The sequence below is a fragment of the Falco rusticolus genome, chromosome 1, assembly GCF_015220075.1.
Source record: "Falco rusticolus isolate bFalRus1 chromosome 1, bFalRus1.pri, whole genome shotgun sequence".
Taxonomy (NCBI): Eukaryota; Metazoa; Chordata; class Aves; order Falconiformes; family Falconidae; genus Falco; species Falco rusticolus.
Genome location: NC_051187.1, coordinates 58,100,535 through 58,125,061, shown reverse-complemented (window position 1 = coordinate 58,125,061; position 24,527 = coordinate 58,100,535). Strand labels below are relative to the sequence as shown.

The 24,527-nt window shown below is 38.2% G+C and overlaps 2 protein-coding genes across 5 annotated transcripts in view; one reads left to right on the top strand and one right to left on the bottom strand.

Annotated features, from left to right (window-relative positions):
• Window positions 1-14,096, bottom strand: part of AIMP1 (aminoacyl tRNA synthetase complex interacting multifunctional protein 1) — a 39,279-nt gene extending 25,183 nt beyond the window's left edge. The window contains exon 1 of one of the 2 annotated variants that reach the window (XM_037380681.1): window positions 13,998-14,096. Coding sequence is in view for 1 of the 2 variants with exons in the window: in XM_037380673.1 (XP_037236570.1) it covers window positions 13,974-13,975 (2 nt within the window). In the remaining variant the exon portion in view is untranslated. Of the gene's footprint in view, window positions 1-13,973 lie in introns of both variants that reach the window. The other variant, XM_037380673.1, reaches the window with a different exon arrangement.
• A 160-nt stretch (window positions 14,097-14,256) lies between these two features.
• The window catches only part of TBCK (TBC1 domain containing kinase), a 118,001-nt gene continuing 107,730 nt past the window's right edge, over window positions 14,257-24,527 (top strand). Inside the window, exons 1-3 of one of the 3 annotated variants that reach the window (XM_037380576.1) lie at window positions 14,257-14,361; window positions 20,704-20,939; window positions 23,988-24,060. In XM_037380576.1, coding sequence (XP_037236473.1) covers window positions 20,738-20,939; window positions 23,988-24,060 — 275 coding nt within the window. In that variant the 5' untranslated portion in view covers window positions 14,257-14,361; window positions 20,704-20,737. Of the gene's footprint in view, window positions 14,362-14,381; window positions 14,467-20,703; window positions 20,940-23,987; window positions 24,061-24,527 lie in introns of those variants that run through there. The other 2 variants (XM_037380596.1, XM_037380587.1) reach the window with 2 other exon arrangements.

Below are 24,527 nucleotides of genomic sequence, written 5' to 3'. Positions count from 1 at the left end.
AGATATATGGCACTAAAACCGATCAAATGAAATTTTAACTATCACCCTTGTATTCTGCTAAAGAAAGAATGCTCTTTTTAATACAAGTCAAAAGGGTATTACAGCATAAAATATAAGGGGGTATTGTAGAATATGGCAGTACAGTTTTGCAGACTTATAATTGCAAAAAGACCTAAGAATTTATCTTCCTCTTCTCCCCAAACAAGTGATTGCTATAACTGGGGCTTTAAGGAGTTGAACAGTCTGATTATTTTTTTTTTGAGCACTTAAATACAATTTTTGAAGTGTTCATAAACTATAAACTCCTGTGTAGTCAGTACTGAAAACAATTTGCCAAGCAACAAATTAAGCAAAGTTGTACATTTCTGCCACATGTTATTTCAAGTCACATCTTTTGCACTAAGAGAGTCAGAGTAATTGCTTTGCAGATTTCCAAACAACTAAAATATCTAAACACAGTCCATCCAAGCAGCAATGCCAGCCCTAAGGAATGATTTGCTAGCTATGGAGACTACAGTCCAACCCTTCTGGCTGCCAGATATATCAGGCTCAATCCCAGCTGCAGACAGGTCTTTTAGTAGTCCTAAGGGCCTACCCTTCCCTATTTTAAAGGGCTGTAAATAGCAAAAACACACGTCAACTTCTTCAGACTGAAAAACACTGCAGCATGAAAGAGATTTCTTAAAAATGTGATGGAACATTGTACAGAAAAGGCTCGTCCACTAGTACTAATTTTGAGGCAATAGAAATTACTCTGTAATAACGATTTTTAAATACGAAGACAAGTCTGTCTTGAGAGGTAACGATGTATCTAAGTTACAAGCAAGTCACAGCATTAATGAGGGGCAAAAAATCAAATCTATGAGTAGCAATGAATGAATTAGTAAGACAAGGCATATCTTAGAACAAATTAAGGTAGAAGCATTCAAAAGAGTATTATGACAAGCTTAGTTTAGATTTAAATGGATCTCTTGGATCTGTACAGCAGAGATCATTAGAAACTAACTGGAATAATTTTTACTTCTGACTATTATTTTGTTCAAGTTTTCACTTCAAAACTTAGTAGATGCCACAACCTATTATTAACCTCATGATATCTTAACACACTACAGCTGCAACATTCAAAAGGCTAACGCAAGTTAAGAGTATTTACAATTTCATTCACATGCTGGCTGTAAGCTTGTGCTAAATTTGTACTCCGGGAGAAGTTTCTACTAATGCTTGCCTCAGTCCAATCCTGAACTAACTTTGTACTCTTTCCCATTTCTGAGCAGACACCCCAAGGACTAAACAAAGCAAAGACATGACTACAAGGAGTCCTGTCCAGGTCAAGAAAGAAGTCAAGCAATTTGGATGCTGTTTGTAACAAAATTTTTGCCTACAGAGCTACCAAAATTTTTCAGTAACTAAGACTATATACAAAGTTACATGTAATTTAATTTATTAATCTGAGAAGACTGCCCAGTAATTAATTCAATAGACATGGATAGCTCACAACATGGGTCACAAAAAGCAACTTCTTTGCAGTGCTTAAGTCTCAACAGGTTACACACCCAGTACATCTGCCAGGTCCCCTGGAAATTCAGTAGAGATTCATCTGGTTGTGCTTACAGTGCTGTATGAAATTTAAGTAGCAGCTCATATGCCAAAACAGTTGGACAGCCTTATGTATTTTTTTCAGCAGTGTGTATCTTTTGGATCCCACTGCATTAATATTTTAATAGTACTATCAGAATCTTATGGTAAATTATCACCACGTGCAGAAGGAATTCTCACATAAATCCCATGATGGAAAAGACACAACACCCACAACATGCTACCTTGTTTCTTTGACCTTAAGCACTGATTTCCAAAATCTAAATACATCCAATTCTTTGGAACAGAGAGCTTACATTAAAAATCAAGAGTTTGGGGTGGGGTTTTTTTCATTGTTGTTGGTTGGTTGGTTTGGGGGTTTTTGGAGGATGGGGGTGGTGTTTGTTTTGTGTTGGCTTTTTTTTGTTGTTGTTCGGGGGTTTTTTTTATAAAAGCTGAATTTTCCAAACCACATTGTATCTAATGACTATCACTGAATATTAAAAAAAAAAAGTAGCTGCTACTCATGCCTCAAAGTATCATCATAAAACTTCCTCGACAGGTGATGGACTTCACAATTACAGACACACACATATGCCTATAAATTCAGAAATATAAGCAGACTCAGCTGTATCTGGACAAGTCTGCAAGGTCAGCATGCGCCGCAGGAAGTGGAAGAATCTGTACAATGGTTCACCCTCTAGGGTTTTACTGGGGAGTGAAAGCTTTAGATTACTGTTATAACTACAAAGTTACCCATAAATCAGATAGCAGAAGAATAATCAGAACTGTACTGAAATCTACCTGTCGATACCAAGTAGAACACTATTTCTTAGGTATTGTATTGATTTTCAGAACTTTATACTAAAAAAGTGAGCATTCACACTACCTCCTTAATTAAGAACAGGCACAGCAGTTATAAAAAGGTAAAAAAGAATTGAATGTTCACCCCCTCTCTTCAAGACAGGTCTCACTTGAGAACAAAAACGTATTTTAGAAGTATCTCTCAAAACCTAATCTTTTTCTCTTGGGTCTGTCAGAGAAATAAGGATAATAACCCTTGTCAAAAATCCTAGCTGCTAAAAAGACATTTTAAAGATACCTTCTCCTCTGAAGCTTGAGGAGTTTGGAAATAAGAATATCATTAAGCAATATATGTCATGTCAGCAACAGTCTACAAAATACCAGTATCAGTAAGGCAGTTCACAGGAACATTGATCCCCCTTTTCAGTTTTAATTGACAATACTCTTCATGTCTGAAACCTGCCTACTAGTTTTCTCACACAGTTCAAGTGTGGTAGAAGATAATCTTGAAATTTGTTACTTTTAGATTAGTATCAGCTTTCCTACATGTAAAAATAGTACCCTGTAACACAGCTAAAGGAAAACAGGATTTAAACATTCAGTTAAAGCAAGTACTAAGGTTAAAGATAACCATTATATATTCATGAAAGCATTCAGCAAACATCATGCAGATGTATGGCAAAAGAATCAACATTCTCTAACTACAGCTGCATTAATGATTTCTGTTATTTACCGAGACAGAAATTTTAGGTATCCTTTTATGTGGGCCAAATAAAATTAAACTGAAAAAAGCGTGTTCATGTGCGCACATGTCTGTGTGTAATGGATGCAAGAGTAATGACAAATGTCTCAATAGAGAGCAACAAAGTTGTCAAAAAAAAAAAACCAAACAAAAAAACAAAAGGGAAAAAGAAGTCCTCACAGAACTTTTGAGCCTGCAGTTGCATATCTTATTTACCTCGGCAAACCCCTCCCACACACACGATGACCCAACTTCATTCATCACATAAATAATTGTACTACCCAGTATTGAATTTACTCACATAATACAGGAGGAAGATATTTTAATGAAAATGTCCTATAAAGATACTAACCTACCCTGTGCAGAGAAAATTATTCATTCAGCAGTGAAGTGAAAAGTCTAAATTAACTTTTAAATTTGAAGTGGGCTGACAACAACTAATCCTCAGAAGCCAGAAGCAGTTATATGTCACTTCAAAACCACATGCCAGGAGTATCTACCTCTGCATATTCTTGGCATCTGTCTCAAAACACGGGCCTTTCCTTTCATCACATACAGAGTGAAGAGACTTAAAATTCCTAGCAAGCATCATGCATCTCATCTACTTAGAAAAATCTCCAGATATAACTACCAAGTATTGTAACTACCTACCTTCTCAATCAATGGTTTTACTTGTGTGGTAGAAATATAGAGAATATTTTTTCCCTTTTGGTGATAAAAGACAGACTCTGAAGAAAAAAGTTTCAGATTTACACTTCTGCACATGAAGACTTCACTATTCTCATCAGGAAAACAACCAACTTCTGCAGCAAAGACTGTACAGCAACTACCTGTCAATCTTTTCTAAATAAAGTGTAAAAAGTAACAATTCAAAGGGTACTCAAAATAAAAATGCTATCTTTTCTTCTGCTCAGACATGAACAGCCACCAAAGAGTTGTATTATTATGTAGTATTTCAGATATTCTATTGATTTGAAACAAAGACATTTTTACAGAGATGTCCTCGGTATACAAAAACCCCTACCACTTCTACCTGTACAGCAAATGCTGCTTGTATTTATCAGTTCTTTTCTTTTTAAATTTAGAATCATTTAATTCTTATTAACAGAGAACCACTTCTAAGATCTTATATGATTATTTTACATTTTGAAATCAGTTTGCCAAGACTGATTAAATCAAATGTATCTTGTTTGCATGAGGTTTACATTTGACTATTGTAGTTATTCTAGGTGACACACAGAAATTAACCTTCCCAAACCAAAGAGGGCAATCTTGAAACTGTTATTTTTGGTCATAGTTGTTTTCTATATTCTAGAGGGGAACACAAAGAGGTTTGTGTATTACCTTTTAGCATCCCTTGCAAAATTCTAGCCGTTACAAGACACTGCCTCAAGCTGCTTCTTCCCTCTGTTAATTTAACATTGCATACACTTAAGAAAAACTTCTCACAAAAATGTTATGCATTGATACTGAAAAGAGCTAAGTTAGGAATATCACTCTTACAAAATACCTGGTATTTATGAGCAGTTGATAGCCCAATTTCTAATGAAGTAAACTCAGCAGAGGTCAGAATAGCAACATGGTTACTGAGCTGATAGTATGTTAGTCTAGGTAAACTTCTGGACCACATCTATAAATACTTAAGTACTGCTTGAGAGAAAGCACAGCAATATCGCATCTTGTAATGGTACCAAAAAAGTAAGGAGCCTTCTAATTGTCTTTCAGAATCCTCTTTGTAGTTGCATGTAGTGAGAAGTACCTGAGGTTCACAGCTTTTAAAACTTTTAGGTTTAATATTATTTTCTCCTCTTTTAATACCAGATCTGTGCAGAGGGAAATTAAAACCCAAACCCAACCAACAAAAAAATCCAACACAAACAAAACCCTTGTGCACTCATCCTGGACATTGAAAGGGCTGATGTCAGCTATTGAGACTTACAGGAACTGACAGAAAAATCCTCCAAGCAGCTTTTGGGGAACAGCTGTATTTCATCTATGAATTCAGAGATTCTTTTGTTTCCATAGCTTAAGACAAATTGAGCTACAATCTAATTTTGCTATGTTCCAGATTATTCTATTAAAAACCCAACCCTTTTAAAACAATTATTTCAGATTAGAATATCTTGGGTTAGCATCTTCAAAAAGTGCAAATTTGCAGATAAGTTCTCAGTAAAATTTAATTATAAGCTATATGTAAAGGAGAAAAAAAAAAATCTGTGCCCAATTCTTATCAATAGCATTACTTTATAGACAGTCATATGGATGCGAAATTACTTACCTACACGTAGCAGGGTCATTCAACCCCTAGGAAAAGATTAATTTCCCTGGTGTACAATTCAGCGTCATATCCTAGTTGGCAACAGTGACTTCCTTAGTGTGTGACTGTTACCAATTACTAGAGCACTTCACACAGGAGGTCTCAAACCTTACAACAGAACAAGCATGAATATGAACTTACAGCCTTCACTCCAGAGCAGCTGCTACCAAGCCAAACATAATGCCTCTTGCATGCCATGTGCAAACCTGTGCATTCTTCTGGGAATAGCAGTCCTAGCTGCCCTGGCCAAATAAGATGCACTTATCTTCGAAGTCTGAAGGAAGATGTCACTACAAAGCTGTATATTAAACTGTAATTGAGAAACACTCTGGGATAGAAACCAGATCCAATAGCCATGGATCATTTCCGAGAGAACGTCCTGAAGTCAGAGATTAATCTTTAAACTATTAATTCATACTCAGTTGAAATTATGTTGGGAAAGCTCCTGATGAGAAGGAAATGGAAATAAAAGTCTTCTCTAACGGGTGGTTTTATGCCAAAAGATTGTACCAAATGATCTCAAGAGGAGATTTGCTAACTTGAGGCAATTTTTGATGTTTTATGCATTGCCAGCCACTTCCAAATGCAGAAAGCATCTCAGAATGTCTGCTTTGAGATAATTAGGATATGAGCCAACACACCAGGGAAGCAGTTATGAGAAGAATTCAATTTTCCTCTAATCCAGCACAGAATCTCTATCAGGTTTCTTCCAGCATTCTGAGGAAAGAAGAAGGACTTGTTTGACATGAATTGTGCTTAACAGATGGTTAAACACAGTATATATTGCTTTCTAATACGAACACTAGATGAAACTTCCCTCTCTAGCTCTTGAGGTCAAGCACAGTTTGCAGGCTGTTAATGGGTATGAAGTGGCATAAGAACTTAAGATTTGTATACAAAGTTATGAGCCTAACAAAAATTCTAACTACTAGGTCAGCAGAAGCTACTCTGGTGAACTTTCTCTCTGAAAATTGTACGCAGCAAAGAAGAATTTATCCAACTCCCATTTCAGTAAGGTATCAAAGTAATTTTCTTTGAAACAGCGAGTGTCAATAAGTGATTACAGCTGCTGTTACAGGCCCCCATTGATTCATTTAATCATCAAAAATGGATTCATTTCAGACTATCATGACTCCAGGTTGTAAATGTAACTTAAGAGAAACCTTATCTTTCATCTTGGTAGGAAGAGATGATTCCTTTGCTTATGCTTATTCATTTATGAATAAAGTTATGTATTATTTTTAATGTTCACAGTGTATAGGCAAAAAGGGGTTTTTGGCAAACATTCCCTCCTTAGTTTCTATGGATAGAATGGGTGACCTACCCTTACCAGAAGGCCAGTGACCAACTGACAATATTTTGGCTGAACAGAATGAACCAAAACAAACCACAAATGTGCAAGTAAACAATGGAAGGTGCTCTTCTCTGAGAGTTCAAAGAAAAGATTATTCATATGCTGACTTATTTTCCTGGTTAGTTTTATCCCCCCATTCCTGCCCTGATCCCATGGTAGGAGACAAGAATTGTTGAGTAACAGAAGAGGAACAGACCCAAGGACATTCAAGAGGATGAATATACACAATTCAGAAACAAATTGGTGGTCACACACTACTGCTAATGCAGTTCAATGTAAGCAGCAGCATTAGAATTATTGGCATAGATTAATTACCATAGTGAAATAAATAGCATACAAAGGAACAAATGAGTGATTGAATTATTGAATTGATCCTCTTTTCCCATTTGAAGGGGGGGGGAAGGGGGGAGGGAAGTCACAGCCAGCGGTTATAAATTAAACCGATTTCTTTTTGTGTTGGCCAATCATCTGGTATTAGAGTGTCACCCAGTAGCAGGCCATGACTTGCATCATAAGCAACTGTCCCCTAAAAACTGAAAAGGAATCTGGCACATTGAATTTTGTCATCAGGAATGCCAGAGATTGCCACACCTAAAACTAGATATAATTGATTACAAATTTCTAACAATACTGAATTTATAAGCATTTGTCTGCTTGGACAGTCTAGGAATACTTAAATGCATGTGGTGACAATCTCAAAATATTTGGAGCTATCATGCTACCCAAGCAAACTAGCACATTTTTATTATGTTTAAAAAGTGCTTTCCCTTGTTCTATCAGATCTGTTCAACTGGCTGGCGCCACAGGGGCTACATTTTCAGGAGGGAAATACCAGCTTGTAAAATCTTTCATGCTTGTTATGGACTCCCACATTAGAAAACTATGGCTCAAAAAGTATAAAGGTAATTAACTAACAAATCAATTAACACAACACTACAAACATTATAGAGAACAATTTCTCACCTGTAAATCTATTCCCTTGCCATGACTCCCTCCTCCAGTTTAAAGGGGGGGGGGGGGGGGGGGGGGCAGGGAGCAGCTGAAACTTGTAACTGATCTAGAAAAGTGTGAGGGAGACAGGAAGAAACAAAAGGAGAGGTAAGTCAGGAAAGACTTGGCTAGCCACATTTTGTTATAGGCAAACTGTCTCAGCTGCTCAAGAGGCTTCCCAAGCAATATTCACATTGCACTCATGCATACTCATGACCCCCCACAAATGCCACAGAGATTTGCTTTTGTTCAGATCCTCCTTTCCTGTCTCTCAACTTTTAAAAGACTTCAAAGAAGATCAAAAAGCTTGAAAGAGGCATAGTAGTTTAGTCTATAGAAGTGAAGATAGATGGAAGACTTGGTCTCATTCTTCAAACACAAAGGAAGTTGATATGAGAACGGGACTAAACTGTTCACCAGGTCTACTGCAGACAGGAAAAAGCAAGGAAGATTTGTTAGACATTTGGAAAACTTTCAAGTAAAGAGTAATAGACTGAACAGACTGCCTATGGAAGTTGTGGAATATCCATCACTGGAAAGTTTTAAAAACCGGTTAGTCAAACATCTGTCATAAGTGATTAAGGTATAATAGATTAGAATGAACTTGAGATCTTTTGGCCTCTTCTGCTAAGGTCTTTTCATTATACCCAGCATTAGAAACGCATTATTTCCCTCTTTTATATCCCTAAGTTACATTTGATTTTTAAAAACATGTAGTAAACCCTACCTTTCTAATTGTGATATTTCCACATATTCAAGTGTGATTATTTCGGAGAACGAAACACATAAAAAATTTGCTAACTGTGAAAACAGGATAAAGAAACCCACCTGTGAAGTAAAACCCCAATACATTAATTCTAAACTCACTCTGAAGAAATTGACCTCTAACATCATTACACAGACAGTACTACATTTTCATGTTCTCCAAAAGAAAAGAAGATTTGTGAAAACTAACTGGTGACTTACTGATCTGCAATCACCAAGCCTAGTCAGTAAACAATTTTACAGGATTTTTTTTTAAAGCAAAGTGCTTTTTCCCAATCACAGAAAAAAAAAAGACAAAAAAATCAAAACAATGAAAGCAGAAGGCTGCTTTGGGAAGTATTCAAACCTTTTTGAAACCATATTAAATTATGAGTAGGGATGGCTTCTGACACACCAGGGAAAAAAGAAGCTATCAGAGACTTCCCCCCACCCCGCTTAATACTAAGTTAACCATGAAAACTATGTTGTTCCTTACTGTGTAATACTAATGTAACCATGGAAATGAAAACTAAACAGATTTCCCCCTCACCCTCAGTACAACAAGAAATCTAACAAGGGAAGTGTTTCTTGGTGATGGTAATGAGAACCATACAGGTAACTAGAAAGAGAATAAACGGGGGTTTCTGCGGCTCTCTGCTGGACTGACAACATGTAATTCATACCGTTACAAGAAACGCTATTTACTTTGCTCACGTCTGATGTTCCTAGGAGCTGCCCTCTATGCTGACCCCTCAGTTTTATCTGTGTTGTCTTGTATTTGACACTCTTTAGGGTTTAGGAAACACTCCCTTAGAAGAGACATGCATGAATGAATGAATTCACAGGGCAGCTGTGACATTCAGCTATCAAATCAATATCAGAGAAGTTCAAAAACATTACGGTGGATACCAGATTTGTCTTCCTGCACACCTGATCAAGCCTTCTTACAACAACTACTTTGCATTATTTTTATTATATAGATATTTCCGCAGTATGCTTACAGGGACTTGTAAAGTAGGTGGGATATGTAGGCATCTGAGACCTGTTTTTCTTTTCCCTCTTGGTCTAAGCAGGTCTTGGATAATAGATATCTCCTGTTTTGCATCTCAAGACATTTTTTTCCTTGCCAATTCAACACCCACCCTTCATTCTGATGCCACTATTTGGGTTCTTGTCCTCCAGAATGTACAAACTACTCTGCTGCTTCTCAGGGCTTTTTCAGAAATGAGCAGAGTAACATGACACCCATAACATGATTTCTTCTACTTTGGGGCAGGGGGAAGGGGAGCAGACTGAGAAATTGGTACTTTTCTAATTTGATTCTACTGCTAATTAGTAAAATTGCTGTTCTGTGAAAATTTACAAGTGGTTTGTTGATTCAGAAAGAACATGCACAAATCATTACAGCTGATTATTACCTTGTTATCTCTTACTATCTTGTAATATAATTAGCATAGTTCTATAGTATAAAATGTGCTGTATAATAAAAGTACAGAAATGTTTTGAGGCACTTTTAGAATATTTCCAGAAACTGTTTTTAAAGGTTCATGCCAGCTGAAATAAGTGTACTGTATCTCAATATATTTACAGACTAATATAAACCCAAAGTTTTTTACTTTCTACTTTAGTCCTAATGTAAGAAACATCAACACACACCCTTAACTCCCAAAGTCACAAACAACCAGGTCTCCATGATTAAGAGATAATTTGGAACACTGATCAATTTATTGTGACTATGTGTCACTTGAATTAGGAATTCAGCATATAGCACGAGAATTCAGTAATAAACATTAAAGTTAAATATATATTTTTCAACATTCTTTACGTTAGGACTCCATTCTTCAAAAATGTGATTCTACCAAGAATATTAAGCAAGCAACATTACAAAGAACCAAAACGCTTTGCATAATGGAGCATTATTCACATGACAGTTTACACCTCTCTTTTAAGGAAAACATTAATACTATGAAACTTCCAGGTCAGTACAAAGTCAAAGACTCTAGTAAACTAGAATCCTTTGAGTAATTGTTAGAAATAATTTTAAGAAAACTCCATTAATTGATTTAAAGGTTTTTGCAAAGCATAAGAAGCCCTAGGGGGGTTGCTTGCTTCCCTCCCATCATGGTATTCAGTTAACCTCATTGCTAGTTTTCTTGGATAACATAGAATTGAAATAACAATAATGTATTAAACAGACTTTAGTCAAACATATTTAGGAGAAAAAACATCAGAGAACATCTCTTAAATCAAAAGGATGAAGAAACGTCCATGGGCTGTTTGGCACTCCTTCAATAAAGACGCCCTATGTTAGCTTGCCATTACAAATCTAATCTACTATGAATTTAACCATCATGTCAAAGCAACTTCATCATACCTTTCTGCACTAAACTTATTTTTCAGACTGCTTTCCCCACTCATATATGCTTCATCATCAGAAGCATCAAGCCTTCAAGGCTCTAGGCAACTCAAGAGTCCTATTATTTCCAATCTCATGGACTATTTTCAGGTTTTTAAAATGTCCTTCTTTAGCAAATATCCTTTTTCATTTCATACCATTCTCTCCAGACTGTCCACTACTTTCAGTCTGGGGAATGAGTTGTTTCCTTCTCTATTTACATTTAAAGCTGTGAAAGAAACAAATACATCTATAGCAATATATGGAAAATATGCATAAGCTTCATATTTACAACTGGCAAAAGACATACCAGAGCCCAAATTTGCTAAAGATAGTTTTAAGAGTCATTATAACCTAAGTCACTCTGCCTTCAACATCTTGCACCATCAGGAGGCAATGCTGCTAAAACATCAAAGCAACTCACCCATATATTGCTTAAAATTCTTTTAAGTCAAAATTAACATAACAAGACCATTTGTGACAGTGTGTGGAATGTATTATAATGAAGTCACCTTGACAAGCAAAGATCCTTGAGGCTAGCTTTAAAAAAAAAACCAAACCAACACCACTTTACCCACTATTTGATAAGATTTGTCAAAGTTTTATCAGTTACTCATTTCTAAAGCCTTATCCTTTTTAATAACATCCTGTATTAAAAATTCAGTTTTAGGACTTTTGGGTTTATTTTACAAACTTGGGGTTACTCTCTAACAGGTCTGCCACATGTATTATTATCTAAACATAAGCAGAGAAAAATATACTACGTGAACAGTAAGGCGTACAAAAATAGGATGCTATATTTAATCACTATGGCTTCACCTTACTACAGATTTCACAGAATGGCTGGGATTGGAAGGGACCTCTGGAGATCATCTCGTCCAACCCCCTGCTAAGGCAGGTTCACCTACAGCAGGTTGCACAGAGCTACATTTGAATGTCTCCAAGAGGAGACTCCACCACCTCTCTGGACAGCCTATCTCAGTGCTCTGTCACCCCCAAAGTAAAGACCATCTTCCTCATATTCAGGGGGAACCTCCTGTGTTGCAGTTTGCACCTGTTGCCTCTTGCCCTGTGGCTGGGCACCACTGAAAGGAGCCTAGCCCCATTCTCTTGACATTCGCCCTGAAGTTACATGTGTGCATTGCTAAGATCCCCTCTCAGTCTTCTCCAAGCTAAACATGCCCAGCTCTCTCAGCTTGTCCTCATAAGGGAGATGCCCCAGTCCCCTCATCATCTTTGTAGCCCTCCGTTGGACCCTCTCCAGTAGTTCCCTGTCTCTCTCGAACTGGGGAGCCCAGAGCTGGACACAGCACTCCAGATGCGGCCTCACCAGGGCAGAGCAGAGGGGGAGGATAAGCTCCCTCAACCTGCTGGCCACACTCCTCCTAATGCACCCCAGCATGGTACCACTGGCCTTCTTGGACACCAGGGCACATTGCTGGCTCATGGGCAACTTGCTGTCCACCAGCACTCCCAGGTCCTTCTCCGCAGAGCTGCCTTCCAGCAGGTCAACCCCAGCCTGTACTGGTGCAGGGGGTTGTTCCTCCCCAGGTGCAGGACCCTACACTTGCCTCTGTTGACCTTCATGAGGCTCCCCTTCCATCCAGCTCTCTGGCCTGTCCAGGTCTCGCTGAATGGTAGTAGCACAGCCACTTCTAGTTTTGTATCATCATCAAACTTGCTGAGGGTGCACTCAGTCCCCTCATCCAGGTCATTGATGAACAAGTTGAACAGGACTGGACCCAGCACTGACCCCTGGGAACACCGGTAGCTACAGGCCTCCAGCCAGACTCTGTGCTGCTGATCACAACCTCTGAGCTCTGCCATTCAGCCCGTTCTCAATCCACCTCACTGTCCGCTCCTCTAACCCACACCTCCTGAGCTTACCTATGAGGATGTTATGGCAGACAGTGCCAAAAGCCTTGCTGAGGTCAAGGTAGACAACATCCACCACTCTCCTCTTGTCTACCCATGTAGACTTTAATTTCACATAAGCACCCTGAACCACAAGAGTACTTGTGAAAAGCAAAGACTATATTAAAAAAAGTTACAGTATCAGAGTTAAAGAAACAGAAAGAGCAAGAAATGCAAGGATTAATTATTTTGCAGTAGTATTTTCTTCATTTTACTGGCTGGTTAGTTCAATGTATATAGTACTTTGGTAATATTGCTATATGCTGGTTAGCTGTGGACTTACAACCTAACAAGCAACAAATCATGAGCTCATCCCTGTTATCCAATCCATGTATCTCTGTACAAAATATGTGTTGTACTTTAAATCTTGCAAGTACGTCTACTGAGGATGCACCAAATATTTATACTGTTTTCCACTCACTGAAACCAGTGGAAATGCATAATGAATATTTATACCATTTTCCAAAACAGAGAAAGGAGCTGCTTGTCAATTAGTGAAAGCCATTCCTACACAAAGCTCAGTTTATACTCCATGCCTGTACTTTCCAGACTATTACAGCCTTTTCTTCTACAGCCCACCACTATCCCACTTCCAAACTGCCACTTCAGTCAATGGCCTGAATTAAGGAACACAAGTAATTTCAGAAAAAACACTTCACGTGCTTGCTTCCTCCCCACAAAGTGCTGTATCTGTACTTGCAATGCCACCCTACAGCCCCAGCACATATTAAGCCCCGCGATTAAACCCCTTCTCTAAATTAAACCACTAACACAACGCCGTTTCCTCTAATTCGAGGCCCTCATCCTGCCCCTCCTCTACAGGGGAATTCCCCTCAGAAGGACAGTAGCGGCCTCCCTACGACCGTCGCCACAGCAGCGCATAGCTCAGGGCAGCCCCGCTCCTACCCTTCCCTCACTGCACCGGCAGCTCAAGCAAACAGGGCCCCGCCGAGCTCTCGCCTTCTCGGCACAGAAAGCCCGGCCCGCGGCGGAGGCCCAGGGCAGCCCCTCAGAGGCAAAAGGCGGCCGAACTAAGCCACCCACGGGCGCGCTAAGAGCACGTTGAGGAAACAGAGCCACCCCCACGCCATGGTGGAGCTCGGCCGAGCTCCCACGGGGCCCGCCGACAGGCACTCACATGAACCGAGCCGCCGCCACACACCTTCATCCGCTGAGGTAACAAGGCCCCTCTGCCCCGGGCTGCCCAAGCAAGCGCCAGAGGTTTGTAAGAAGGCGCCTGGGAAAGCCTCACTACCCCCAGCCAGCGTGGTTTTTACAGCTAAGGCTCTCAAAACGTCGTTCTCAGCGTGCTGACAAAGTACATACACGCATGGAGGGGTGTTAAATGCTTTGTTCCTAAAAAGTCCCCCCGAAAAGAAAGCTCAGGCACTGCGCTGGCCGCCTCTATGCCTGGGTTCTTCCGGCGGCCGGGAGTGACGCTGCGGAGCGGCGGGGGCAGCCGAGGGCGCTTCCGCGGTGTTCGGGGGCGGGGCGCGCAGCGGGGACGGCGGTTCTCTTTCACGGAGGTAGACCCCCGGCCCCGACACCAGCCCTAGCTCTCCCCTTGCCCCGTTGGGCTAAGCTTAGGCCGCTAGCCGCCGCCGAGGGCAGTCCCTGCCCATGGCTGTTGGGTAACGGAGGGGCTGAGGGAGCTGGCGGGCGCGGTGGGAGTGAGGCGGGGGCGCAGGGCGAGCGTCCCCCGCAGCGTCGTGAGGTGTGCGGGGCCGGCTGGGCGGGCGGTGCGGGTTCGCGCCTTTGTGGGCTGCGGGCGCTGGCCTGGGCTAGTACCTCAGGGCTGGGGAGCCTCTGGTGGTCCCGTTATAGGGCCTTCGAGGTTACCGGGGTGCCCGGGGTTACCAGCGTTTCTAGCAGCCGTTTAGCAATCTGGTTAAAAGCGATTTCTCTTTTATTAGATTTAATTCCTGAACAGCCGTGTGTACCGTATAAATCGAATGGTAACAACCCCCGTCTTTACGTATATAGGGACACTGATGTAGCAGGACAGGCAGACGGGCTGTAACCAAAAGACATTGATAAACAGGTCCAAGAAATAACAGGTTTATAAAATAGATGTGACTAAAAGTCGATCCTGATGTATCAAAATGAGGTTATATGTTTTCATCATGCCATCCAGGTGTTATTATTTTTTCCCAAGAGCTGAGTGTTCTAGCTGTAGGCATGAAACTTAAGATGTCCATACGTCTCACTCTTATGCTTGGCTTTCAAAGCAGCAACATCTTAATCTATGTAGTGACATTGCAAATGTGCAAGATAATGCCAGTAACTCTTCTTGTGCAAATACGTGCATAGAATACAGAGTCTTTCATGTATGTATGACAAAATTCTCCAAGTACTACTGAGATAAAGCATTTTTTAGTCTTTGCTGACAGCTTATGTTTCACTTGAGTGAAGCGATGCTTTAATTATCCCTACAAGAGGAGGAAAAGGAATTACTATGTAGCATTGTCATGAAACAACTCTTCAAATATTTCCTAGTTACCTATGCCAAAACCACCGTGATACCTGTCTGGTTTTGTCCTCCTTTTGTGTATTCATTGAAGACAAAATAATGATATTGGAGCCTTGTCAAAATCTGGTTTGCATTTTCCATATGTCTTGAGTAACGGTATTATAATGAAAATTTTGGCATGCTGTTTTATATATTGCTGAATTGGTGTAGCTAGAATCTGAAGGGAAGTGTTTCTTCGCTGCACTAAATTTATTAGTTTGGACAGAATAACAATGTTAAATTGTTTTTGTAAGTGTGCTTAACGTGTGTGTAGACTGTAATTATCTGCCCATGACTCCATAGTTTATTTATAGGTAGAATACTTCTTAATTCGATGAATGTTAAAAAATTTTGTAAGAGAGGACATTTTGATGTTATTCCACAGGGGAAAACATTTGGTTAAACACAATACTGCTTGCATTTATATTTTTAAGCAATCATATGGTGTTTGTAGTAGAAGTTTATACTTCGGATGAAAAAAAGGTTTGCAAGGTGAACTACACTTAATCCACAGTCCCCCTATGTGCTGCAAAAATTAGGCTGATGAGTTTGTATTTTTCATTATTATTATGAAGTTAGCATGTCCCAGCTTGTTATTGTGATTGTCCTAACAAACTCTTACTTATTTTCTGTGCTCCCTTCCATAGAAATCTGTATTTGACTTTTCTTCAATATCTGTTACACATTTTAATGTTAACTTTATCAGTAGCTGAGTGATGGTGGACAGTGGAAGTCAAATTGCAGTTGTGTTTTTTTGTGAAGTAGAAACACTAGTTAAAAATTAATCTTTAATTTCAGTTACTTTATCAAAATAATAATTTATATAGTTGCAACAGGAATACTTTAAGACTTAAGAGGAGAGGAAAAGATTTTGTGAAAGAATTTCTTCTTATGAATGACCTACTTTGTTGAAAATACTATGATTTAATGAAAAACATTGTAAGCATAGGATTTTCAGGCCACTGCTCTCCTGAAATTTTTCTCAGTTGCTTTAAAAATAATTCAGTAGCAGTACTGATTATAATTAGGTTTTAATTCTGGAAAGCTGCCTTCATTAGGCAAGGGACATTTACACTGGGGTACTTGGGGAAGCATTTAAATAACTAGCCGTTTCAAATTACCAACAGGTTTTAGCACATGGCTAGTTGTCTTTATTTCTGCATATGTATGCTTTAGAAACCACAGATATATTTCACGAGATTGATTCATTCAGGTGATTCTGTTTGTAAGTACAATATTTGCTTCTGAGAGTCAAATTTATGTATTTCGCTATTTGTATTTTAAGGGCAAAGTTCTTAGTGTCCATTGACTTAATTGCCTTAGCACTGCTGTAGTTAAAAAGTTATGTGATGGCTAGAAAATGCTAGATTCTGAAGAAAAAAAATACTTGTTCTCTGAGAGCAGTAACTATTCAGAGGAGCGGATGAGTTGCTCGGTAGATGAGGGGCTACCTTTTTTATTTCTAACCGTTGGACATGGAAAAGCTATCAAATGAAAGATTGTCAGAATTGTGCTAATCTGAATATTAAATAGTAATTTATAAAGGTCTTCTGTTTCTAATGGATTTTGCTGAGAATGTTGGTTAGTGTTTTTGTGTACTGTAAGGTTTCTAAAAGGGAGGTTTGGATGGAGGTAGTGAGCTAGGGAAGGTCCTTCAGAGGCGGGATGTGAAATAGGCCATTTCTGGACTTGTAATCTTTATGCCAGACCTGTTCTGCAAATGTGATAGACTGTCTGTCATAAACAGAATAAATGGTGCTTTGGAAACAACAGCTCAGTAATTTTAGATGACACTAATATGACAAGTCTTCACATCCTCTTTCACCCTCGCTGTTTTGGATTATCAGAATTGAATTTCCAGGATTCAGTCCTAAAATTGAATTTGCCTTAACTGTTTCTGGTGTCAGTTTAAAATAAAACCCTTTCTTTCTCTCTTCCTCTTTTAATTTCAGAGTAATAGGGAAGTTCTGCAGGCTATAATTCATTCCTCCAAATAATAAAATTAATGCAGTATGTGTCTTTTATGTATAGAAAAGGTGAGTTTGAAGTGTCAAGTTGTGTGCCTTGAACATGAGGAGGATATGTAGCACTCTGTATGTTTATAGTTGTGCCAGACCTTGATGAGCATCAAAAAAAAAAAAAAGACACACCCCCCCCCCTATTTAAAAATAGTTAGATACAATCCTTTTCAGATTAATTTTTAAAATAGGTATAACACTTCTGTTTCAATTTAGAGGTGTCAGCAAGTTACTGGAGAAATTACTAGACTGAAAAAAATGAGTTTAGAATAAACCCTTTTATTGAAGCTGTAACGTGTGCCCCTTAAAGGTGGTGAAAGGATCAAGTTTGTAGTTTTGGGGTTACTTGGTTTATTTTTCAAGTCAGTCCTTGGAATGTGTGGAAGTTGAAAGTTAAGGACAGAGATCAGAGTTTAATTGTGAAGGTAGCTATTGAGAGAACTAGCTCTGTTCCATCATCAGAGAGAATTTTTTTCATTGCTTTAGTGAATTCCACAGAATTAACTGTAGTAAGAGAATTTGTTTTAATACATGCCTTTTACAGTTCTTTATTGATTCCTTTAAGGGGCTGACAGGAAAGACTGTTTGCTTATCTCATACCTTCCTTTTTGTCTGTGTGCTTCTTAACCAAAGGAAGTGAGTGATAGATCTGCAGTCTAAAAGTATTGCAGGTAGTCTTAATTCATCGTTGTAGGCCAAGTGATCTAGAGTATAAGAAAAGTTTAGTCTCTTAAAATGGTTATTGAATTGATGATATTTAACAATTCTTTTAATTAAAATTCTTCTCTAAATGTCATCTGAATGCAGATACAATGTGTTAGAAAAGTATTATCTAGCAGATTCTTTTTTCTGCAGTAAAACTGAAAACATACCTTACCTGAAATTATATATTGTGCATTACGCATTTAACGTTTTAGAGACAATGCATCTCGCTGTTTGGCATAATTTTACTCTCTCTCCCCTCAACTCTGATTGTTTAAAGTTCTTTTTTTATTTTGGAGCAATTATTAGAGGACAGTTGTGCCAAGCAAGATTATAATTCACTTTCCAAATGAAGTTTGTTTTTTTTTTTCATGGTTAATAAGTATTTTCTTTCTGAAACGGTGTAGTGCATTTGGCAGAGAGGATGTTTTTACAGGAATGTGGGTCTTACTATAAATACACAGTTAAAGATTTCCAATTGGAACTTGCTGTGTGCCAATAAATCTTTGTGCTTGCACTCACTCCGATTTATGTCTTTCCAATGGAATATTCTGATTGTAAATTGCATTGTTGGCATCCTAAAAGCATTGCGTCTTTGTAAATAAGACATCTAATACAAAAACACTACTATGAAAACTCCAATGCTTAATGCTGCTTCAGATTTATTTTCTTACTTTTTAAAGTTTGATTTCTTAATGCTGTGCATTTGTATTTAATATGAAGATGTATATTAGAATTTAAATGAACATATCCTGTCTTTGTTTCTTCAAGGAAAAAATATAACTACAAATGAGAGCAGTCTTACATTTGCTTTGTATCTTAAATTGGCTGTATAAGTTAAACCAGAATGTAGATACTAAAATTTCCATTTATATAGACTTAGTAAATATGTTTGGTATACAAGGATCTCTGTACAACCTGTTACGGGGTCACCCTCTCAATTAGGATTCACAAAACAAACTTGGTAGGTTTTTACTGGGAATTTTAAGCTGGGAGCAAAGTTGTTCCCTTAGGAAAAAAAAAACTTTTGAGAAGTTTCACACAGTTTCTCATGTGTGACTTCTGAGAGAAAAGCTTTTCCTGAAAGCAGCAGGTCAATGTTGGCTGAAAGAATTATAAAAAAATAGCACTTAGCTTTATTAGTGCTATGCATAATCTTGTTCTACTTGTTTTTTGTTACATGAAGTCCCCAAGATAATAAAAAATTACCACATCTAGTTTGAAAGAGTTATGTTGGTTTTATACTTTAAGCTTTTCATATTATTTCTTTTATGGACTTTAAATTCTGACAGTTCTTCCTCTGCTTTCCCTGGAGTAACTGCATATTTGCTTTTACTCTTTAGAGTTTATAATTGCTGTTCTATAGCTGACAAGAGAGTTAGGTATGCTTTCCACCTCAGTGGACCGTTTTTGTTGATTGTGTACCCAGATACCTCCAGACTTTGTGCCATAATGTCTCTGGAGTTCAAGTGAGCTGGATGGTACTCTTCTGCATAGGCTCATTAATGAAGTGGGTTATTTTGTTCTGTGGCTTCTTGTCCCACGTTATGTGGGAGTGCCATCTACTTCCCCATCACAAGTTCCAGACTAGGGTTTAGTTAAAAGCCTGGCCTTTTAGTCTCTGTTTGTACATGTATCCTTATACACAAGTATGTATGTGCTATGGAAGCACAGAGTTAATAGTGCCTAATGACACCTTGTAGTGTCTTGAGTCACCATCTGGGCAATCCAGAAATGAGCTGAGCAGAGGCTTGATTCAGTGTTTGGATTTTGGTACTTGTTACCTCAGATTAAATTCTTAATTTGGTAGTAAAAAGAGGAAAGGCAGTTTTATCTGAGGCCTAGATGACTGTAGAAGTGTCTGTTACTTGTGCATGATTTAGATTTTCATATTCTTGAATGGGGATAATGGTTAGTTGAGGAAAAGTGCAGAAAAAATGTTTAGCTCGCACTGAATCAAAATGCATAGTTTGGAGGAAAGAGCTTGCTTCTCCTGGAGAAAAAAGTGGTCATGAAACTAAGTGCTCCTGGAACTAAATTGTAAGAATTTATTTCACTTGACTGTCTCACAGAAATATTTAACATAGATTACTTCCTTAATTTGTTACTGAGTCAGTGTGTGAGCTAACAGTTACCTACAGGGAAAGAAATGGTGGTGGAGCAGAAGGCTGTTACTTCATAGCTTTAAATATTAGGAATGCTATAGCATATAGATGCTGGATTATCACTAAAGATGTGATAATCTGAATTCCTGGCCTACTGGTATGAGGTGGTATTTTAGAAGAGGTTTTTCTTGTTTGGTGCCTTTACTGGTTTTTGAATAAATAACTTACTATATTGCAGTGGTCATCTGAAGATTCCTTGTGTTAAAGCATTTATCTGCTCCTAAAAATAGTTTTGATTCTTGAATCTGTGTTTCAAACTGTGGCTATATTTTCATCTTTAAATGTAGTGTTTATGATGCAGCAGCACTGGATTATTATTATTATTATTACAGTGTTCTTTATAAAAAAATGTCCCGTTCCTTCATAACAGAGGAAAAAAGTGTTTTAATTGCATTATTTAGTAAACAACTAATAAGCCACGTCACAAGAATCTGTACCTTTTGCAGATAAAATTTTACTGTGTTCTCTTTTTAGGGAACACAAGTTGCTCTGAAGGGCTTAAGACTGTATGAAAAAGATGTTTCCGTTAAAAGACACTGAGATGGGTGCATCCACCTTCTTCGCCTCAGCTCTGCCACATGATGTTTGTGGAAGTAATGGCCTTCCTCTGACACCTAACTCCATCAAAATTTTGGGGAGATTTCAAATCCTTAAGTCAATCACTCATCCCAGGCTTTGCCAGTATGTTGACATTACCAGAGGTAAACATGGTGAGTATCTGTTTAGTAAGGAATATTTAGATATAGTTACAGTTATGTTTTTGTGGCAATATATCTGAGGATGACTGAGCAGAATATTGCCTTTATGGCGATGATTCAGTCTCAAAATGACTGTATGCTTTTGCTGTTATTGGCAGTACTGGTGCTTTTGTTTCTTCTCTACAGAGTGAAGGCAGAGGTTGGTTGTCTGTCCCCTTATGTTGTAGTAACTGCTAAAACCTAAGAACTTTCTTCTTTTTATACCTCACTGTCATGGTTTAACCCCAGCTGGTAATGAAGTACCATGCAGCTGCTAGCTCACCCCCCACACCCTCCAGAGGGATGGGGAGGAGAATTGGGAAGGAATGTAAAACTCAAGGGTTGAGATAAGAACAATTTCATAACTGAAATAAAATAAACCCAACAATAATAACAATTATGAAAATGAGGGAGAAGGGGACAGGAATTAAATCCAAAGGGAAGGGAGAAAAGATAACAAGTGATGCACAGTACAGTTGCTCACCAGCTGCTGACCAATGCCCAGCCAGCCCCTGAGCAAGGATTGGCTGGCCCTGGCCAAAGTCTCCCAATTTATATTCTGAGCATGACGTTCCATGGTATGGAATACCTCCTTGGCTAGTTTGGGTCAGCTGCCCTGGCTGTGTCCCCTCCCAATTTCCCATGCTGCTCCAGCCATCTCTCTGGCAAGGCCTGAGAAACTGAAGTCCTTGTCTTAGTATAAATATTACCCAGCAACAACTAAAAACATCAGTGTGTTACTAACATTGTTCTCACATCAAATCGCAGACACATCACTGCACCAGCTATTAAGAAGAAAATTAACTCTATCCCAGCTGAAACCAGGACACTCCCTAAAATTCTTATACTCGATTGCTGTGCCATGTCTTTGTGTGGGACATGGAAATCCATGATTTTTTTGATGCTTACTCCTACACCAGTGTTCTAATCTTGTGAACATTTTCGTGTAATTTTTAGGTTTCTTGTACTTGATTTGCAGCTGTTCTTGTTGACTCAGTCATCTTCTGTCTTGCCTGCAAGCTTCCCTTATTTTTTTTATTCTAGCTCTTTAAGATATCTCCCACTTAAAATTACTTTATTCTAGTACAGATAGTTTTGTTTTAGTAACTGTTATCACACTTACGGTTAGCTTGAATAAGACTTCAGTTATTTTTTTCTGCTCCAGATGATCTTATTCTGTTGCAAGCTCAGCAGGAGTACAGGACTTAATTTCCACAAAAAGGCTGCAACAACTGTGGCAGTTTAAGTGGTTGCCACCTTTAACTTATAAATCAGCAGTGTTCCCATATAAAAGTGCATTGTATGTATTTGTTTGATTTGCTACAGGGTCTAGTACAGTAGAGCATATAATTTTTTTCCCCTTTAGAATGCAGTATGATAGGATGTTTCAGATTTCCAGAAAATGAGAATATTGCCAACTCCAAACACTGAAGTATTCCACGGGATGGGGGTCTTTGTGTGTTTTCATTTGCTCTCAAAAGATTTTACATTTTCTGCAGTCAGAAGATCTGGGAAGTTTGTTCAGTTTCATCTTGTGTTAGCTGGTACCTCTTGAAACAGAAACTGGGATTTTCTTTACAATACCCTTTAGGATGAAAGCTTAAGAAACATTAGTTAACATTAAGTAAATAAAAGGTAGGGTTAAATAAATGACTCTTTTTGACAATGAAGAGTCAATGATATGAAGGTTTATGAGTATGTATAAATATGAAGGAGAAAATACCTTCTGATAATTCAAGTAACCACAGGATAGCAAATAAAATGTCTATAACCATGAAGTCAGGAGATATTTCTGTTACTAGTGGTTAGAATAGTAGTTAATTACTTTAAAAAAATATGGCAGATTTGGTGGCAAATTCTGATAGTGACAGAATTTTCCCTTGTCAGTCCTATGCATAGTGTTTTAATGTTGTTTCCTTGCGATGTCTCTTTCTACTTTTAGAGAGAAATAAGAAAGCAGACTAGGAAAACAATGCAAACAAAATTAATTAGATGTATGTATCTGCCCCCCCCAAGACCCTAAAAAAATGGAATATAAAAGTAATAGGAAAACATTCAGCTAAATGTTTTGTTTGTTTTTTGTAAAATTAAACTACTTGTAAATCTTTGCTAGCATTGTAGAAGGCAATCTCAATTTTTTTTTCTTCCAAAGAGAGTTTAAGTGGTCCTTTGATTTCCAGGAGGAGAAACAGCTGAGTAACAAGTATTCCAGCTTTAATGTGATGACTTGTGTTCCTCAGAGTATTTTCCACCTTTATCTTACTGTAACAGTTATCTTGTAAAAAATGTTTGAAATGCTTTAGTTTGATTTGGTTTTGAATCTGAACATTCACTACTAGCTGTTCTATAAGTAGTGAAAGTAGCAAACTTAGCTCTGTTAGGAGTTACCTTGCACCTCAGTGTAACATCTTACACCTTTGTCTTTTTCTACTTTATAATTGCTGTCTTCAGTACAACAACAGTTGTTTTGTCTTTTCCTCTGTATTCAGAGGCAATCCATCGATCTTGGGTACATGTGGGACTTCCAGAAGTCCTATAGCTGTTTCCTGGGCAAGAGGTAGTAGAGCTAGTAATGTGCTAGTTAGCCCATCAGGACTGAAACTCTGTGCTCATTCTGAGTCCCTTTTCCCAAAGCTGGTGTTACTTTGAGTGTCTCTCTTGTCAACCCACTCAGATTTCTGCAAATTTATATATGCTTATTTTCTTTGAGACCTCTATTCTTAAGTCAAATCTGACTGACATTGGCTGAGGCGTTCAACATTTGTTAGGACATTACTGAATGGATGGATCAAAAGTGCTTTGCATAAGGAAACAGGAAAGATAATCTGCGTTATCTCATAAATTAAAATGGTGGTGATCTCCAGAAGTTGTAAATCTTTAACGTTTAATTATGTGTCATTTTCCATACAACATATATCTAAATACTTTAACATCCACCAGATAGGTAGATTGAGAAGTTGGTAGTCCCATTGTCTTGTTTGGATTCTAGTCCTCTTAAGTTTTTTCTTTTTTTCCAATTAGAGAGACTGGTTGTGGCAGCTGAACACTGTGAAAAGAGTCTGGAAGATGTGCTACGAGAAAGAAAGCCAGTCAGGTAAGGTGCCAAGCTAAACTCAGATCCACTCACCATAATTTCACATAGCATCTGTGGTGAAGTCCCAGACCTTTTTTCAACTTTTACTGGTTTATATGAATTTTACTCTTAAAATTTAACCTAAAGACATGGTTTATCAGGTAAAACACGTGCCTGAAAGAGAGAGTACTCATTTTTGTGCAATTCTAAAAGCTGGAAGAGTTATGGGGAATTTTTTCACAAATTAAATACTTTGTAACTCATAAAATCCTGTCAGTCTTGTAATGGTAGTTTTGGGGTTTCTTTTTTAAGAATGAAGTTAGACCTATGACAGGATAAGCATCTTCAGAAGAATTAATTTGAAGATTGTATGTCTGCCAGATGATGAAATACAACTTTTGCTAGAAAGGACAGAATTTGGTGTGTTTTTCATATGCATAAATGTATTAATTTATTAACTAGGAAGTGGATAGGGTGTCATATACATA